A 19,977-nucleotide genomic window follows, 5' to 3' on the forward strand; every position below is an offset into this window, starting at 1 on the left:
AACTTAATTGGTTCCAGAGGGCTGGTTGTAACCCAAGTTGGTTGTAAGTCAAGACTATTTTTTCCATAGGAAACAATGGGAAAAACCAATAATGTGTTCTGAACCTTCGAAAAGCACCCTTTGCCTAAACATTTCTATCATAAAAAATGGTTGTATAAGGTCATTAATTACCAGAAACACCAATACTTCCCTAATGCACTCACCAAAAGGTTATAAAATGTGCCTAGCCTACCAGAAACAACAATTCAAGTTTGTTTGTTTGTTTGTTTGTTTATTTATTTATTTATTTATTTATTTATTTAAAAGTTGACATCTTTGGTTTGCAGGAAGGGAGGAAGGGGAAGCAAACAGCTTCGGGGGATGAAATGGAAAGTGGTTATTGTTCAGAAGGAGAGTCCCATTCCATAAGAACATCTGGAATCTGCTCTCTGGTGTCCTTTCTCTCCTTGGGGGAGTCTGTAGCTCACTAAGACCTAAGGTTGTCTGTTTCTGTCTTTTTTTCAACACTGTCCTGTAGTATGACATTATCATTAAGCAAGTGAATGCAATGATTGGCTTTTCCTCTGTCTGGGTGGGACTTCTCTACAAATGTTTGTAGCTCTGTCCATTTTTTTAGGATTTCCTTGATTCTAGAAGAGGAAATGTGCTGCACTGATTGTTGCTCCTCCTCCTCTTCAGAAAGCTCCTCACCTGCCATTCTCTGTTGCTCAGCCAGAAGTTGCTGAAGTTCATCTGTAGACAATTCCTCTGAGTGTTCCTCCACCAGTTCCTCAACATCAGCACTGTCTACCTGCAAGCCTATGGACTCTGCTATAGTGACAATGTCATTGACCACAGGGTCAGTTGCAGATTCAGGCTCCTGTCCTTCAAGGTCTTGCTGTTCTATAATTTTAGGCCACACTTTCTTCCACGCAGATCTCAATGTCCTTTGAGAGACATTGGCCCAGGATTTCTCTATTAACCCCACACATGAAAGGATGCTGTAGTGTTCCTTCCAGAATTCTTTAAGGGTTAAATTCGTATCTGAAACCATCTGGAAGCACTTCTGGAACAGTTCCTTGGTGTATAGCTTCTTAAAGTTAGCTATGACCTGCTGGTCCATAGGCTGCAGTAGAGGAGCTGTATTAGGTGGGAGGAACTCTACTGTGAGCCATGGGAATTCTTCAGCCAGATCGTCTTCCAAGTCTCGTGGGTGAGCTGGAGCATTGTCCATGATGAGGAGAGCCTTGAGTGGTAAGCCTTTGTCCTCCAGATATTTTTGCACAGTAGGACAGAAAACCTCCCTTATCCACGCAAGAAAAAGGATTCTTGTCACCCAGGCTTTTCTGTTCGATCTCCACATGACCCCTCACCTATTCTTCATGAATTGAATATCATCGTCAATAATTTTACAGTGAACTCCAAGGTCAGCAAGGGTGCAGCTTAAAGAACTTAGGTAAAGGTTAAATAAGGCAGCAGAGAGAGCAGATCCCTGGGGTAGCCCAGAGCTCAGAGGCGTCGCGGAGGAAGTAAAAGAGTTGGTTTGGACTAGTTGAGTCCTGTTGTTGCAGAATGAAGTATACCAGGCCAGCACAGAGCCAGTTATACCAATCGATCGCAGTCTTGAAAGTAGGATGAAATGATTAACAGTGTCAATGCAGCAGATCCTACTTGTGTAGGATCTCCTTTCATAACAAACATAAGACGTGCCAGGCTGGGTCAGACCAAGGCCCATCGATCCCAGCATCCTGTCTCCGATCACGGCCAGTCCAGGTCACAAGTACCCGTCAGATCCCCAGTAGTTCATCTATTTCTTGTATCTCACTCGCAGGGACGAGTGCTGACTTTCCCAAGTCTACCTGGCTAATAACTGGTTATGGACTTTCCCTTCAGGAACTCTTTTCAACCCCACTATGTGAGTTGCCTTCACCACATCCTCTGGCAACAGACTCCATAGCTTGATTGTGCACTGAGTGAATAAATACTTCCTATGATTTGTCTTAAATCTGTCATGCAGTGTGGGTTGTTTGAAAGGGTAAATAACCATTCCCTTTTTACCCATCCCACCCTACTTATGAATTTATAAATTTCCATTCTGTTCTGTTTCTTTTCTTGCCTCCTGCCTTCTTCACTTCATCTGTCTTTGACATTTATCATTCCCTTCCGTTTGCTCCATTTCCTCTTCTCTGCCGCTCTGTTCATGCATAGTTAGATTTCACCTCTCCTTCTCTCCCTCTTTTCACCATTACTGAACTAACGGCTTTCCTTCTCCCCATTTCCCCTTTGTCTTTCAGCCTCTCTCTAGTCCGGGGGCAGGCAACTCTGGTCCATGAGTGCCGAACGCTGCTTGGGTTTTCAAGTTATCCACACTCGATATGCATGAGACGCATTTGCATGCATCACCGTCATTGCATGCGTATTCAATCGGGATATCCTGAATATCTGACCGGCTTGCAGCTCTCAAGGATGGGAGTTGCCTACCCCCTGCTCTGGTTCCCAATTTTCACCCTCTGTACTCAGCAATTCCCCAGCTCTTATCTACTTTACTCTTCCTCTCATCCCACCACCTTCCCGGTTACACATCCCACCCCGCCTCTAACCCCTTACTCTCTGCCCAGTCTCCTAATTCCCCTCTCCTCCCCTCCACAGACCTCCCTGTGCTTTATCCACTGCCTCTCCTCCCCTCCACAGAGCTCCCCGTCTTTATCCACTGCCTCTCCTCCCCTCCACAGAGCTCCCCATCCCTTATCCACTGCCTTTCCTCCCCTCCACAGAGCTCCCCGTCCTTTATCCACTGCCTCTCCTCCCTCCACAGACCTCCCCGTCCCTTATCCACTGCCTCTCCTCCCCTCCACAGAGCTCCCCATCCCTTATCCACTGCCTCTCCTCCCCTCCACAGAGCTCCCCATCCCTTATCCACTGCCTCTCCTCCCCTCCACAGAGCTCCCCATCCCTTATCCACTGCCTCTCCTCCCCTCCACAGAGCTCCCCATCCCTTATCCACTGCCTCTCCTCCCCTCCACAGAGCTCCCCATCCCTTATCCACTGCCTCTCCTCCCCTCCACAGAGCTCCCCGTCCTTTATCCACTGCCTCTCCTCCCCTCCACAGGCTTCCCCGTCCTTTATCCACTGCCTCTCCTCCCCTCCACAAACCTCCCCGTCCTTTTACCCACTGCCTCTCCCTCCCCTCCACAGACCTCCCCGTCCCTTATCCACTGCCTCTCCTCCCTCCACAGACCTCCCCGTCCCTTATCCACTGCCTCTCCTCCCTCCACAGACCTCCCCGTCCCTCATCCACTGCCTCTCCTCCCCTCCACAGACCTTCCCGTCCTTTATCCACTGCTTCTCCTCCCCTTCCAGCCCTCCCCGTCCTTTATCCACTACCTCCCCTCCCCTCCACAGAGCTCCCCGTCCTTTATCCACTGCCTCTCCTCCGCTCCACAGAGCTCCCCGTCCCTTTCCTTGCCTCTCACCACCCTTCAGCCTCCCTTCTTATACCACTTCATCTTTCTTGTTGGAAGTTATCATTATAAAGGAGGAGTCTGTATGGGAAACGGAGGTGTGGAAGAGTTGCCGTCAGTAAGGGGGTGCAGAGGGGATGCTGCAGCCTGTGACACCAGGATATTAACTCTCTGTACAGGAAGCTGAAACTATAAGGAATAATATAGAAGCAACTGTGGTAGCAGTTCAAGTGGGAAATAAACCAATATTTCTGTTCACGAGCATCTGTGTATCATCAGGAAGACACTGTGTACAACACCCCCCCCCCCACACACACACATACACCCCACAAACACACACCCAGAGTCCCCCACTCCACTCATACTCCACTCGCAGTCCCAAATCCCTGAATCTCTGCTTTCTCCCCCCCGTCCCCTTAGAGCTCCTGTGACTGTAAGAGGAGTCAGCCAGAAGCTCACCAGAGTTAGAGAAATTACATAGGACCCATAGTGTGCTCTTTTTCTGGTGCACCGATTTTACAACATGCACGCTGGATTTTATAATCTGCACGCTCTCCAATTAAGGAGCGGACTGGGAGGGAACGTCCCTACCCCCTTACTGGCTATCGGCGCATGAGTCTTCAGGTCAGCATTCAATGGCACTGTCCCGGTTGCCCCAAGGACGCCCGGCACTTGTGTGTGTACCGGGTTTTACATGCGTGGCCGGGCCCCTTCGAAAATTTGCTCGGCACACACAAGGCCCAGCCACGCGCGTAAAACCCTTATTTTATGCTCACATGGCTTTTAAAATCCAGGAGTATTTTTTCCCCTCCAGCTCACTCCATCCTCTGTCATCACTGGGAATTTCCAACAAACATTCTGCATTGATTGAACCATTTTTATCTTTCCAGATTTCCTTTCATTACAACAGTGCATTTTCCCAGCTGGAACTTTCCTGCTGTCCTCAGCACATCTGACCGGGCAGGGGTGACCTTTGTTTACTGTTGACCAAGGCAGGAGACAGCTCATTAATCAGTTACTAAAGGGTTAAGCCAAGGCTTGGGGGTTTTTCCACAGTCATGGTAGCTGAGACAGTCCAAGCTCGTGACTCGGGGGCGACCAGAGGCTGGCACTGAGCTCCCAGCAGCGTGCAGGAAACACAGACACCGGTTTCAAGAACAACAAAAGGACCTTTTCCATCTCTGGTACCGGATCCACTTATCGCTATGATCGCTTTAATTATTTTATGGTGCTGTTAGTGCCTGCTGCTCTGTACAAAGCAAACAGAAAGTGGTGCAGAGATACAAGGAATGATTCACAGCAGGCAAGGGAGGTTCCTGCTCCTGAGAGCTCAGCAGGAAGAGAGGGAGACATAGAAGAGAGTTGAGGCTGGGGGGGAGGGGGGGCAGGTGGCAGATCACAAAATAGGTAGGGGAAAGGGATTAGCATGAGGTCTCTTTGCAGAAATGCGGTGCAGCAAGGGGAAGACGTTTCGGAGGGGGGGGGGGGGAGTCTGAGGCAGGAAATCGCGGCTCCATCAGAGTTTGAAGCTGGTGGCGATGTGTCTTAAACAATGTCAACTCAAATTTTCTTGTTTAACCAAGTCTGGGTTTTGTTGTACTGTGGGCTAAAAACTCATTTTAGGGAAGCCTGGACTTACAGTGCTTTCTTGTGCTCCTATCGTAACTTCCTGTACATGGGAATCATTAAGGTATCCTTATGAAGGCTTCAATTATTACAGAACCCAGCAGCTGGAGTAATTCTGGGGCACTCGAATTTGAGCATGTAATACTGTTACTTAAAGAACTGCACTGGCTTCCCCCTTAACTTAGAGCAGTGAATAGGGAGGGGGTTCCTGTCTACTTAAATACATTTCTCAGTGTCTCTCAGCAGCCTAATAGAGCACTAAAAGATCTTCTTAAATGGCTTTCCCCAGGGGAAATCAGATTAGAAGATACCAGGATGATGCCTTTTCAGTACCAGGCTCCCTTCTGGGGAATGCTCTCCCATTAGATTTGTGCATGGGGAAGCATTTCCTGAGACTTAGGAAATTGGGAGATGTAGAATGATTAGGTTTCAGCTGTTTTTAGGAGTTTATTTTATGCTATTTTTTATGTGTTGTTTTTTTTCTTCTGTTTTATTTCACTCTTATTTTATGATTTTATACAGTGATTTTAGATGTATTTTGATGATTTGTTATTTTATTGTACACTATTTTGATGACATTATAGAAAATCAGTTTTTAAAATTAAATGGCCCCCTTCCCCCCCCCCGATCTATCATTTTTGCAATTTTAGGGTTAAACTTTCAAAACCTTAGGTCAGGATCCCCATGGTCGAAATCGGGGATTGCATGGGTAGAACGGCCAAATCCCCCCTAAGGGGCTGATGCAATAAAGTGCACCAGCCTAGCGCACAGGTTAACAAGCAGATGGATACACTGGACTAACCCCCAATACAATAAGAGGATCAGCGCATCCGAACAAAGATGTAGCTAATAGCACTCATCATATGTAGATGCCATGTAGATAAGGCTATTGGCTATTACTCCGCAATGCAAAAAATCCTTGTGCTCCCAAGGTGCATAATTTAACCCTTATAAGACAACAAACCAAAACAGAACAGTAAAATTTTACAAAGATTATATATCAACAACACTTACATACTATTGTCTTCAAAGTTTATTTATCAAAAACATTTTTCCATAATATGTATACTTTATCGTCTAACTTCTTGCCATTAGCCCGTCTCTCTATTCAAAACCTTTGCCACATTAAAATTAAAACCCAACATTCACCTCACCTACACCATGTGGCAACATCACTCATTCACTCACATGCTCCACCCGTAATTAACAACTCAGCTTGTCCCTACACCAAAACAATTTGCAGCAGTTTTTTAAATCTTCAATATCAAAAAGCAGAAAATTCATTCAAAAGTGTTCCAAGTTGTATGCTATAAACTGATGTAAACCGATGTGATGTTCCCAACGAATGTTGGTCTATAAAAATGTTTAAATAAATAAATAAAATAAATAATTCTATTCACTTCCAACGGGTAGCAGCAACTCAGTAAAATCACTTGTATTGATCTCCACAGACCTTCAATGTTCACCATTCAATAATCCCTCTAATGGTGGGGTCTTTGTCAATAATGGAAACCCTCTCACATCAATGGCAAAGTCTTCTTCTTTGATGTCACTTTTCAATCCTCCACAAAATGGTAATCCAATCATATCAGGTTTCTTTCCCAATCCACAAATAGGTGTCCTTGTAGAAGACCCAAATAAAATCAAGGCTCCTCGGTCGTCTCCCACTTTCTCGTTACAGAAAGTATGTTCATACAGACAATCTATATTGCAAGGGACCAATGCTGCAGCGTTTCAGGGGATCTGCATCTTGCTCACGCTTGCTGCGAGGTTGCATATAGCTTAACATGCCGATATCGTTCAGTGACACAAGTTAAGTGATTTAATTGAGTTGCTGCTACCCGTTAGAAGTGAACAGAATATTTATACCATACAACTTGGAACACTTTTGATCTAATTTTCTGCTTTTTAATATTGAAGATTTAGAAAACTGTGCTATAGATTGTTTTTGCGAAGGGACAAGCTGAGGTTGTTATTAATAATGGGTGAAGCATGTGAGTGAATGAGAGGGTGATGTTGCAACATGATGTAGGCGAGGTGAATGTTGGGTTTTAATTTTAATGTGGCAAAGGTTTTGAATAGAGAGACGGGCTAATGGCAAGAAGTTAGATGATAAAGTATACATGTTATGGAAAAATGTTTGTGACAAATAAACTTTGAAGACAATAGAATGTAAGTGTCGTTGATATATAATTTTTGTAAAATGTTACTGTTCCATTTTGGTTTGTTGTCTTGTAAGTCTTGATAGACCAGTGGGAGCGGTCTTGTAGTCTGTAGCAGTGGCACTTTTTAACCCATCAAATTTAACATCTGCCCTATAGCTGGCGTAAAGTCTTGCTGCACGACCAGGGCTCAACTAAAAAAAACCCAAAAATACCTCCTACTTAGTATCATCGCAATACTTAAATAGAAGGAACCAAAGAAAGCAGCATCATGAAAAAATAAAAAGGCTTGACAGAAAAACAAATTTCTCGGTGCACAATATACTCGCTCCAGGCCGTGTATACTGCGCATGGCTATTGTGCTGGTAAAATAACTGCCGCAGGATAAAACGGACGGTCGTATTGAGCGTCCGTTTTTGTAATTCGCACACAGCCACATCTCCTGGGCGCCCAATGCTAAGGCTGCGCTAGGGACGCACAGTTTATCCCTAGCGCCGCCTTTTTAGTGTGGCGGCTCATTTGATTATTGCATCAGGTGCCCAGGAGAGGACATGCACGCATTGAAAAAACGTTTTACGCACATGATATTGCATTCGCTGGCTAACAGTATGCGCCTACTCTCCCAGCACGCGCACTTATCAGCCACAGCAAAAAGGGGGTGGGGCTTGATGCGAGGAAGAACGTACACACATAGCCAACTCTGTGAACTTTTGTGCCGGGCCATTGGAGAAAATAGAAAAGTGCACTTAGACTTTGTTTATCCTCATTGCCCCTCGCAGGCAGTCTGATTTTGTTCAGACTGACACACAGATGAGGGCTTTTCTCAGACGGTTTATTGAAGAAAAGTACCCCACTTAATACAAAACACAGATCAATGAGTCCAGATGCCTGGAGCCATGTTGGGATGCACTGTGGGGACAGGAGAATCAGTCTGCCTAAGCTCTACTTCTTCAGCCATACACACGTACAGAAGACGCAGATTCGTTTTATTGCTAACGGAAGCGTTTCCAGGAGATGCTGTCATCCTACTCGGTCGGGCCTCGTCCTCATGGTGGGTGTCAAATCTTGTTTTCACTGATCTCGGGGCAAGTCGCTCCCCCCTACCCCCCACACCTCAGTTTGCTGAACGCCCATCTGATAATCAGAACCCCTGCTTCCTTCTGAAGTTTTCGTGCAGGGGAGGTGCCGGCGACTGCGCTGCCAGGCCTTCCACCCCAGAGGAGGCTGCATGCACGTAGCACAAAGCATGCTGGGATGCCCATTTTGCAAGAAAATCAAAATCCCACCCAGCAGCTAGATCAAATTCAGGTGGGGAATATTTGAAAAAAAGGAAAATTAGTTCTTACCTGTTAATTTTCGTTCCTGTAGTACCACGGATCAGTCCAGACCGTGGGTTGAGCCTCCTGTCCAGCAGATGGAGACAGACCAAAACTGAAAGGGTATCCTATATCAGGACAAAGCCTACCCTGCAGCCCCTCAGTATAACCATTGTCAAAGCAGAGAAACACAAAGAACAAGATCAAGCAAGTAACCAAAAAACTCAACTGAGTAACTGTACAACTTTTGAAGGAACTCTGTAGAAAAAAACGCTCTTGCATACACTTGGTCTGCAAAACCGATGCTTCCGGTGTCCTGAAGATAAGAATACAGTACTGACATCCGGAGATCTGTAGGAAAAGCTTCGAGTGGACGATGTGAAAGAAAACAGGGAAGGGCATCTGGACTGATCCGTGGTACTACAGGAATGAAAATTAACAGGTAAGAACTAATTTTCCTTTCCCTGTACGTACCCGGATCAGTCCAGACCGTGGGATGTACCAAAGCTTCCCTAAACCGGGTGGGACTGAGACAGTCCCACTCGAAGCACTTGCCGACCGAAAGAACCAAAAACCGGTGCTTGCACATCCAGCCGGTAGTGTCGAGCAAAAGTATGCAGGGACGTCCATGTAGCGGCCCTGCAGATCTCTTGCGGAGAAATCAATTGACTCTCCGCCCAGGAAGTAGCTTGAGAATGCAACGAATGAGCCTTTAGGCCCTCAGGAACCGCCCGACCTTGATAAAGATAGGCCAAGGAAATTGCCTCATTCAACCACCGAGCAATAGTAGTCTTAGAAGCCGGTTTGCCCCGATTGGGACCACTCCAGAGGACAAAAAGATGATCAGAGACCCGAAAGTCATTGGTAACCTGGAGATACTGAAGTAAAAAGCGTTTAACATCAAGCCTGCGAAGATCGCCCTCACGGTACCCGCAATCTCCTCTTGAGAGAATGCGGGAAGCTCCACCGACCGGTTGACATGGAAAGCGAAAACGACCTTCGGCAAGAAGGAAGGAACCGTTTTGAGAGAGACTCCTGAATCGGAAAACTGCAGAAAAGGCTCACAACAGGACAATGTTTGGATCTCTGAAACCCGCAGAGCGGAACAGATAGAAAAGAGAAAGACCGCCTTGAGCGTGAGATCCTTTACTGTAGTCTGACGGAGGGGCTCGATCGGAGCCGCACAGAGAGCCCGAAGGACGAGATTAAGACTCCACGATGGACAAGTGGAGCGAGCAGGCGGCCGCAGGTGCTTGATGCCCTTCAAGAACCGAACCACGTCTGGGTGAGCCGCCAAGGGATGACCTTCGACTCTACCGAGAAGGGAGCCGAGAGCGGACACTTGCACGCGCAAAGAACTGAAGGAAAGACCCTTGGAGAGACCCTTCTGAAGGAAGGAAAGTACCAATGAAATCGGAGCAGAGCGTGCCGAGACACCAGATTCCGCACAAACAGTCTCAAAAACTTTCCAAATGCGTACATAAGCCAGAGAAGTAGACTGTTAACGAGCCCGCAGTAGAGTGGAGATAACTTCCTCCTTATAGCCTTTATGCCTCAGGCATCTCCGTTCAAAAGCCAGGCTGCTAGACAAAAGTGATCGGCCTGGTCGAAAAATACAGGCCCCTGCCGAAGCAGACGAGGAAGATGGCCGAGACGAAGAGGCCCGTCCATCGCCAGGTTGACGAGATCCGCGAACCATGATCTGCGAGGCCATTTGGGTGCTACCAGAACAACTGGCCCTTGGTGGAGTTCTATTCTTCGGAGAACTTTTCCCACCAGAGGCCACGGAGGAAAACACATAGAGAAGGACGTCTGCGGGCCAGGGGAGAGCTAGAGCATCCACTTCCTCCAAACAGTGCTCCCTCCAGCGGCTCAAGAATCTGTTGGCCTTGGCATTGTGCAAGGTCGCCATGAAGTCCAGGTGATTACTGGCAGCTGACGATCAAATCCATGGCTTCTTCGGAGAGTTCCCACTCTCCAGGATTGAGAGACTGGTGACTGAGGAAATCGGCCTGTACATTCTCCTTGCTTGCTATATGGGAGGCCGCCAGGCAATCCAGATGAGCTCCGCCTAGGCAAAGAGACGGCTGGCTTCTAGAGCCACCAAGCGACTGCGAGTGCCTCCCTGACGGTTGATAAGAGTAACCGTGGTGGAGTTGTCAGAGAGGACCCTCACAGCCTTGCCGCGGATCAGGGGCAGAAACTCCTGTAGAGCCAGACGCACCGCCAGGGCCTCCAGCCGATTAATGTGCCAACGAGACTGAATCAGAGACCAGATCCTCTGCGTTGTCTGAGACTGGCAGACTGCTCCCCAGCCGGAGAGACTGGCATCCGTGGTTACTACAATCCACTGTGGAGTCTGAAGAGGCATTCCTTGGAGAAGATGAGGAAGCGAAAGTCACCACTGCAAGGCGGTAATGGTAGAGGCCGAAAGCGGGAGAACCGTGTGAAACTGTTCCGACACCGGCTGCCAACAGGATAGAAAAGCTCTCTGTAACGGTCGCATATGCGCAAACGCCCAGGGGACTAGGTCGATGGTGGAGGCCATAGATCCCAGAACCTGGAGGTAGTCCCATGCCGTCGGGAGCGGAAGCGAGAGAAGGTTTCGCACCTGGTCGATAAGCTTGAGAGCCCAAGCGTGAGGTAGGGACACCTTGCCAATCCGAGTATTGAAGCGGGCCCCCAGAAATTCCAACACCTGGGAAGGCTGAAGATTGCTTTTGGGAAAATTGACTATCCACCCGAGGGAGGTGAGGAGAGCTAGAACCCGATCTACTGCCTGTCGGCAGTGAATCTCCGACTTGGCCCACAGGAGCCAGTCGTCCAGATAGGGATGGACCAGGACTCCTTCTCGGCGGAGGCCAGCTGCTGCCACCACCATGACCTCGGTGAAGGTGCGCAGCGCAGTGGCCAGACCGAAGGGAAACACCCAGAACTGAAAATCCTGGTTCAGGATGTGGAAGCGAAGATACTTCTGGTGATCGTGGCGAATCGGAATGTGTAAGTAGGCCTCTGTCAGATTGAGAGAGGCGAGGTATTCGCCGGGATGAACCGCCGCGATGACCGCTCTCAGGGTCTCCATGCGAAAATGTGGGATCTTGAGGGCCCGGTTGACCCTCTTGAGGTCCAAGATCGGACGAAAAGCACAGTCTTTCTTGGGCACCACAAAGTAGATGGAATACTGGCCTACGCCAAGTTCCTCCTCCGGAACTGGGACAATGGCTCCCAGACTCAGGAGCCTGGTGTTTGGTCCACCACCTCCCGCTTCAGATGACCGCGAGGAGAGACTACGAAGAGGTCCGGTAGATCTCAAGGAAATTCTAAAGCGTAACCGTCTCGGACAATCTCGAGAACCCACTGGTCCGACGTGATTTTGACCCATTCCTCGAGAAACAGGGAGAGACGACCACCCAGAAAGGGGATCGAGGAATGGGTTGACCGAATTTCATTGTGGGGCGGGCTTTGGGGTGGGGCGCTGAGAAGCTCCCTCATGGAAAGGCCTGCGCCCACGAAAGGGCTGGGACCAAGATTGAGACCGGGAGGAGCCACCGCGCCCGCAAGGCGTATATCTCCATTGACCCTGGAATCGAGGAAGGGAGGGCGCAAACAACCGAGATTGTTTCGGAAGGTCCTCAAGCAACTTATGAACCTTGTTTTCCCCCAAGGAGTTAATAAGCTGCTCAAGGTCCTCTCCAAAGAGCAACTTACCATTGAAAGGCAACGTGCCCAACTGCGCCTTGGATGACGGGTCCATCGACCAAGTGCGCAACCAGAGGAGCCTGCGGGCGGATACCGCCGAAACCATTGCTTTCGCCTGGACGCGGAGGAGGTCATACAGCGCATCTGCCCCATAAGCGATGACGCCTTCCAACCGTTCAGCCTGTTCCACCTCTGCAGACGGGAGGTCCTGGGTGCCGAGCAATTGTTGAACCCACCTAAGACCTGCCCGCTTCCTGAGACTGCTGCAGATAGTCGCCCGAACTCCCAGGGCCAGAACCTTGAAATACATTTTAGATGGAATTCGAGCTTACGATCCTGTACTTCCTTCAGGGCCATCGCCCCCACTACTGGAATAGTGGTGTGCTTGATGACCGCAGAGACGGAAGAATCTACTGTGGGAATTCTCAGCATGTCCAAGCAGTCCTCCGGGAGGGGGTAGAGCTTGTCCATAGCCCTCCCGACACGGAGCCCCGCTTTGGGAGCTTCCCATTCCCGGAGGAGCAGCAACTTTCGCATAGGATGGAAGGGAAAAGCACACGCCGGAGCCCCGAGTCCCGCCCGGTCCAGGTCCATATGCTTGGGCAGCGAAACAGTCAAGAGTATCCGCAGGGGGCCCCTCAATCCCTAGTTCCTGGAGGACAAAGGGAATGAGGGGTTCCAATTCCTCCCTCTGAAACATACGGAGGACCTGGGGGTCATCCCCCTCCAGGTGGGGGAAGCGCCCCCGCCAAATCCATACTTGGATCCGGATCGACCAGAGGCGGAGGATCAGGAATGGGAGGTACCCCCGGGGACCACCCACACCCGGACCGACCCATGCGGCTCCGGAGTCGGAGGAGCGGGCAGTGGTTGGCCGTGGGAGTTTCGCCAGCAGGGGACCTGGGGAAGGGTCCTCCTCCTCCTGCAAGCTGGCCAAGTAAGAGTTGTGCATGAGAAGCACAAAATCCGATGAAAAACGGGGCCTAGCCTTGCCGGGGGGTGGGGAATGGACGGACCTCGTCCTGGGACAGCACAGGGCTCAAATTGGGGGTAAACTCCGCAAAATTTGATTCCTCAGCGCCGAGCAGCCCCGAATCGGGAGCTGCTGAAACACCCAAAATGTCCGCCGTTCCCGCGGTTGCCGACCCAGGAACGGCCTTGCCATGCGGTGAGGAACGCGACCCCGGGCTGAATTTGCAAGCGCTGCCGAGGAGGGACCCTCCTCACCTGGCAAACACTCAGAGCCCCTCACGTGATAGGCACGTCGAGGGCTCACCACAAGCTGTGCAGGAATGTGGACGCGACATACTCACTGAAGAGGAGCCGCTGATTTGAAAAAAATTAGCTGCTGGCAGGTGCGGAAGCAGAGGAATGAACCCTGCCTGCTCCTCTGCACCAAACACCCTGGCTGCCGGCTTGTGGATTTATTTTTAGATATTTCCCTTTTTTTTTTTCAACTGAGAGGGACAGTGAAAAATTTCCCAGTGCAGGGGAAGAAAAAGAGGAGCTCTGAGCCCCCAAGGCAGCCAGGGAAGGGGGGGGGGGGGAGGGACTGGACCACCAGTGTCACCCCCCAATAATCACCGTGGAAGCAAAATAGGGCTTAGGCTATGCAACACACAAGGGGCCAAGCCCCTCTAAGCCCCGCAAGAGCCAGGAGACAGAACTGTCTCCTGAAAAAAGAAAGACAGGCAGAGTCCGGCACAAACCAATTAAATTTTTTTTTTTCAAAAAAACACTGGAAATAAATTACTACTTGTTTGATCTTTTAGAGACAAAAGTACCCAACAGGAAAAAAGGGGCTGACTAGCCAAGATGAGGGAACCGCAGGGTGAGCTGATCCATCTGCTGGAGACAGACAGGGTAGGCTCTGTCCCGATATAAGATACCCTTTCAGTTTTGGTCTGTCTCCATCTGCTGGACAGGAGGCTCAACCCACGGTCTGGACTGATCCGGGTACGTACAGGGAAAATTATGTTAAGGAAAAGATACTTATCGCAGTTCATTTTCTTGTACCAAATCTGACAACTGGCAAGTGTGCATCCACAGAAGGGCTGGCATCTCCCATGCCACTCTGCCTTCAAGATGCACCTTGGGGGTCTCTGTGCCAGAAAGCCTTGCTGCCATACCCCAGACCTTACACCTTGATGTGTTCCTGCCATTCTTGAGGGAGGGGAGAGGGGGACTGCTTTGCACCTCTCGTGGTGCTTTGGTGTGTTGATGCCACTCCTTGTGCAGCTTGGTCCCTTTATCAGTGCCTTGCGATTTTCCATGCCACCCTTTTCTGTTTCATTTCCCTTCATGGTGCTTTGGTGTGTTGATGCCACTCTTTGTGCCACTTTGCCTCTCACGAGATGCCATCAAGGGATCATGGTCCTGTTGCTGGTGCCCTTTCGGAGCCTTGAGGTGTTCTTTCCACACTAGGTTTCTTCTTTGCTCCTCTGATGGTGCCTTGGAGAACCTGTGTCATGTCTGGTACCCCTTTTGCCATTTACGGAGCCTTAGGCTATTCATTGCCACAGACTAGGGACCCTGGAATTTCTTCCTACAGGTTTCATGGCAATTGATGAGAAAAACAGCAATTCTAGAGCCCAAGATATGCTGCAAGGCTTCCCCATTGATTTTAATGTCAAACGAATTAACTAATAAAATGAATAAACGAATATTTGTTTTCGCTTCGAAACTAATGAAACAAATTTAGGTCCCCCATGAAAAGAATGAACGAACCGAACTGAATTTTTTTTAATGCTGCAAACATCCCTGTGGGGTACACTTGCATCTGCTTTTAGTGTGGGTACTTTCTCTCTCGTGGAAAAATAACGCAAAAATGTAATTTACGCGTGTTCCTCCCCTTCCCCATCCTGGGAAACACCTGCTCGTAATGCCCCCGCCACATGCGCTTTTAGCGGCTTTGAAGGGAGGGGGCAAGCCTCAGAAGGCCCTTTTCACACAGGTGAAGCGTCATTTAGCCGCACAAATTAATTGTCCTTTTAATAATTTCATGCCAACTCCTTCGGTGCCCAGCACGCCATTTCCTCCATTTCTGAAACAAATGATTTGTGAAAAGAAACGCGGAAGCGTAGGCGATCACGTCCGAGAAAGCCCACCGAGCCCCCCCGGGTCCGCCCATGGCCTCTTCCCTGTTGCCAGAGCACTTCTGCTTCGCCCTCGCCTCCCCGGATCTCGGTACCAAATATCCCCACACCCAGCCTTCTTCCCCGATCTGGTCCCCTCCCCCTCCCTTCCCAGTCATGCAGTCAAAGAAATCGATCAGGCTCGTCGGGCAGGGTCTCCCTCCTCCTCCTCCGACCCTGTAACCTGCTGGATTCAGGATTACTCCGCCGGCCTTGCCTTCAGCAGTGACGCCATTGGATTTGCCCGACCCCGAGCCGAGATCAGTCCGAGGCAGAGCGGCCGGCAGAAAGGAGGAGCACCCCCCCCCCCATGAGTGACGAGGGGATGACGTCAGCCCGTCTCGGGGCCCCCCTGGAATCGAGTGGAATTAGCGCGGCCGCGGTTACACTCGCGCCCGCGATTAAGAGGAGCTCCCGTAGGGGGAAGCAAAGCTCCAGCCGGCGGCTCTCATGGCCTCCCGCAGGGAGCAGGTATTTATGGGTCTGAATGGCGCTGAGAAACCGGACGTCGGGGCTTAAACCTCGTGCTAAAGGCTGTGACGACGTTGAACTATGGGATAAGTGCGTCAGTGAAACGCTTTACCGGCGGCAGCAGCCTTGGCTGTATTGGGGGGGGGAGAGAACCATTCACAAAGCTGAATGGAAACCTGCAGGAGGGGAGCCGAGTGCTCAGGGCTGCGAGGAACAGGACAGCAGAGGCGGGAAAAACCTTACCAGGATGCTGCGCCACCCCCATGTACACATCCAGGGAGTGAGGCTTAGCCTGCAGACTATAAACAGGATTGTTATGTGCAGGAGAAAGCTCCAGAGAAGGCCCAGTCCTGCTGCTCGGGATAGTGCACGAGGAGGGCGGCTCTGGCCTGAGACTTGCCAAAGGCAATCCATGTAATAAAACAGGACAAGGAGTCACCCTCAGCCAGGAGAGCTCGGAGCGCACGGGAAATGCACAAGAAGGGCAACCGTGAAAACAGCCCAGAGACCCCTGGAAAGACGGAGGTGTCCGGGGTGGGGAGAGAAGCTTGGGGAGGGGGAGCGAGGGAAGCATCCATTCACTTTAAAACCTTTATACCGTACCTCGGCTGCCTCATGGTGATAAAGGGGGGGGGGGGTGTCTTGAGAGACCACTGGGGACGTGTGCGGGCTGCTAGGCCCCAGGAAAAGCCTGGCAACCATGGCTCTCAGGCTGCTGCTCTCATCACCTTGCCCCTCCCCCATGCCTCAGGTGAGACGTTACCTGAGAAACTGCAAGAGATCATTCCCAGAGCTTGGGGGGGGGGGTGAGGTGCTGCTGCCGGATCTATTAGAAGCAGGGGGGATACCGGAGGCTTTTTTTCAAGTTACTTATGCCCATAAGGTGACGCTGGAACTGACGACGTCAGCGACCGGGGGGGGGTTCCAGTCATCGCCCTGCCGCGTGAATAGTGTAAACACTGGATCAGAACCAAACTATGGCAGAAGATACTGAGGAAGTATTGACTGCATTGAAACAGCAAGAAATGTAATGGTTTTACTTTTACAGAGGCTTGAAAGCAAAAGGAAAGTAATCTCTCCTCAGGGAGGAGAGGTTGGGAGAGCATAAGGCCCCCTCCTGGCAGAGCCCTGGTCCACTCTGCGCAGGGGGGGAAAACACCACAACTGGGTCCCGTGGAATTGGGGGCAGGAGAGTTCGTGTGGCATAAAGGTTAGAGAGTCCACAGCAAGAAAGATATGTTTACCGAAGGAAAACAGGGGAAGTCTCACTGCCCAAATCCAAAGTCTAGAGAAATACAAATAGTTGGGAAAAGAGCTTACAGTTCAATCAGAAATTCCAAAAAACACACTCCCAGCAGCTCCAAGGCAGCTCACCCTGCCTCCCCAGCGAGCGTGCCACCTCTGAGGGCCGAAGAGAGAGTATGACGTACTACTACTGCTACGCCTTAACATTTCTATAGCGCTGCACAGGCACACAGAAAGGCAGTCCCTGCTCCATAGAGCTTACAATCTAATAAGACAAACATACAGCCCGATACTGTAAAACCGCGGGAGAGCGGACGAACGCCCGCTCTCCCGGCGCACGCACCGGCCCTTCGCCGGTGCGAGCTATCCAGTATGCAAATTAGGCGACGCGATGCAAACGAGGGAAAGGAGGCACTAGGGACACTAGCGCGTCCCTAGCGCCTCCTTTTGGCCTGGAGCGGCGGCTGTCAGCGGGTTTGACAGCCGATGCTCAATTTTGCCAGCGTCAGTTCTCGAGCCCGCTGACAGCCATGGGCTCGGAAACCGGACGCCGGCAAAATTGAGCGTCCGGTTTTCGGCCCGACAGCTGCGGGCCGAATTCAAATGTTTTTATTTTATTTTTTTACTTTTGGGGACCTCCGACTTAATATCGCTATGATATTAAGTCGGAGGGTGCACAGAAAAGCAGTTTTTACTGCTTTTCTGTGCACTTTCCTGGCGCCGGAAGAAATTAGCGCCCACCTTTGGGTCGGCGCTAATTTCTTAGAGTAAAATGTGCGGCTTGGCTGCACATTTTACTTACTGGATCCCGCGCGCATACCTAACAGCGCCCTCAACATGCATTTGCATGTTGAGGGCGCTATTAGGTGCCGCGGGTGGGCCGCGTGTTTTCCTCCCCTTACTGAATAAGGGGTAAGGGAAAACACGCGTCCAGAGCAGGGTGACAGTGCGCTCCGTCGCAGAGCACACTTTACTGTATCGACCTGATACAGGGGCATTGCAGAAAGCAAGACAGTGCTTAAAAAGAAATGAAAAGTCAGTCAACAAGACTAAAGTCCTTCCTGAAACTCCTGAAAAGTGCTCACAAAAACAAATGGGCCTCACCCCCCCCCCCCCCCCCCCAGACCTATCTTCCCACTCCCCTCCATGCTTGGAAATTCCCAGGTCCCCTCCGCTGCTTTCAGGACCAGGAGCATCTCCCTCTGATGCCCTCCCTGACACAGTTAAAAACTCCCAGAGATACCTCCCCAGTGCTGGCGGGTGGGGCCAGACCTACCCCCAAGCTCTGCCCATTCCCTCCAGATATCCCCCTCTCCCCAAGCCTCCCTGGCCTGGAAAAGCCTGGTTTTAAAAAATAGCGCAGGAGAGCAGAAAAAAAGCAAATGAAGAGAAGCGCCATGGGTCACCAAGAAAAAAACAGCATCCAGAAACCAGACAGACAAACCCAGGAGGAGGAGGAGGAGAATGAATCTTGCATTGGGTGTTCACTTTCTGACCGGCTCTCTCTGCCTCGCTCTCTGTGACAGGTTGTCCCCCGGTTTCTCCCCGTCCCTTTGAGCTTCCAGTGTGGCTATGAGCACCACGACCGTAACGCTAGCCACAGGGCAGAAGATGCCGATGATTGGGCTGGGGACCTGGAAAAGCTCGCCTGGTCAGGTAAGAGACGGCAGGAAAGGTGATGGGCGCAATTCAGGTGGGCAGCCTGGAATTAGCTGACGATGCTACTCAATGTTATGCGGGGGCTGCAATAAACACACACGAGATACCATCAGACAGTCCATGTTTGGATTACTGACTACCGAGAGATGGAGGAAGGAGACAGGGAGCAGAGAGCAGAAGCAACACCTCCTCCCAAAATTACAGGACATGGAGCTAGCAGTAAAACTCAGCCAGTGGCGCAGGTATCAGGTAGTATAGGCAGACATTTCTTCCTAAGTCAAATAATCATTGAAAAGGTACATTTTCTGTTTTACCTTTTGCATCAAATAATCCAGGTTCTGTCTCCGTCTTCCCCTGACTCATTTCCCTGGTTTTCTTTCCATGTTACTTTGCCCTTTGTGATTTTCCTCCTTCTCTCCAGCTCCTTTCTTTGCTTCTTCCCTCCTGCACTTCATACCTCTCACTCATTTTTTGTGTCTCAGCCCTCTTTCCCTATCTTATTTCTCCATCTCCCATCTTCCTGACTTACCCTTATTGCCCTTTCCCAGCCCTCTCTCTCCCTCTCCAATTCCAGCACCCCCTCTCTGAGCACTCCCCTTAATCCCTCCCTCATGCACCCCCTAGCCTTCATCTCTCCCTCCTTCTTCCTGCCCTGTCCTCTCCCTTTGTGCCCCCTTAGCCATTCCCTCTCACCCTGTGGCTCCTCTCTGTCTGTCTGTCTTAACTTCTCCTACTCCTTAGCTCTTCTCTCCCTTATCTCCCCCACCCCCATGCCCTTCAGTCCATCTTCTCTCCCTCTTCCTTCTGGCTCATTTTCTTCCCTCCCCCTGCCTCCCCCGGGCCCACGTTTGCTTCTTTCCTCCTTCTCAGGCCTCTCCCTTTCTCTCTCAGCTGCAAACTTGCCTGAGGCTGCTGCTGACAGGGCCCTGTGCAAGCTGCTGGCGGTTCTTTTCGGTTCTCACAAGGGCTCACAACTGTAGGCACCCCAGCACGCCATCATTTTGCTCTCTCCCCCCCCCCCCCCCTCCCCCCCCCCCCCCCCACCAGCTCTCCCTTCTGGGCGTGACTGGCAGGAGGCATCGTGGGGATAGCAGTCCCCGTCCCCATGGCCGCCTCCTCATCTGTGTGCGCTGACAGCCTGAGGAGGTGCAGTCGTCACAGGGAGCTCTCCCTAACCCCAGCACAAAGTGAGAGGGTAGCTGCTGCTGAGAGCTTCATGGTAACA

At 50.6% G+C, this 19,977-nt stretch overlaps 1 protein-coding gene across 3 annotated transcripts in view; it reads left to right on the plus strand.

Moving 5' to 3' along the window:
- Positions 1–4,471: 4,471 nt before the first annotated feature.
- The window catches only part of LOC115078660 (aldo-keto reductase family 1 member A1-A-like), a 48,536-nt gene continuing 33,030 nt past the window's right edge, over positions 4,472–19,977 (plus strand). Inside the window, exons 1-2 of one of the 3 annotated variants that reach the window (XM_029581616.1) lie at positions 4,472–4,624; positions 18,620–18,749. In XM_029581616.1, the coding sequence (XP_029437476.1) occupies positions 18,666–18,749 (84 nt within the window). In that variant the 5' untranslated portion in view covers positions 4,472–4,624; positions 18,620–18,665. Of the gene's footprint in view, positions 4,625–15,624; positions 15,849–18,619; positions 18,750–19,977 lie in introns of those variants that run through there. The other 2 variants (XM_029581623.1, XM_029581632.1) reach the window with 2 other exon arrangements.

Source organism: Rhinatrema bivittatum, chromosome 1 (genome assembly GCF_901001135.1).
Source record: "Rhinatrema bivittatum chromosome 1, aRhiBiv1.1, whole genome shotgun sequence".
Taxonomy (NCBI): domain Eukaryota; kingdom Metazoa; phylum Chordata; class Amphibia; order Gymnophiona; family Rhinatrematidae; genus Rhinatrema; species Rhinatrema bivittatum.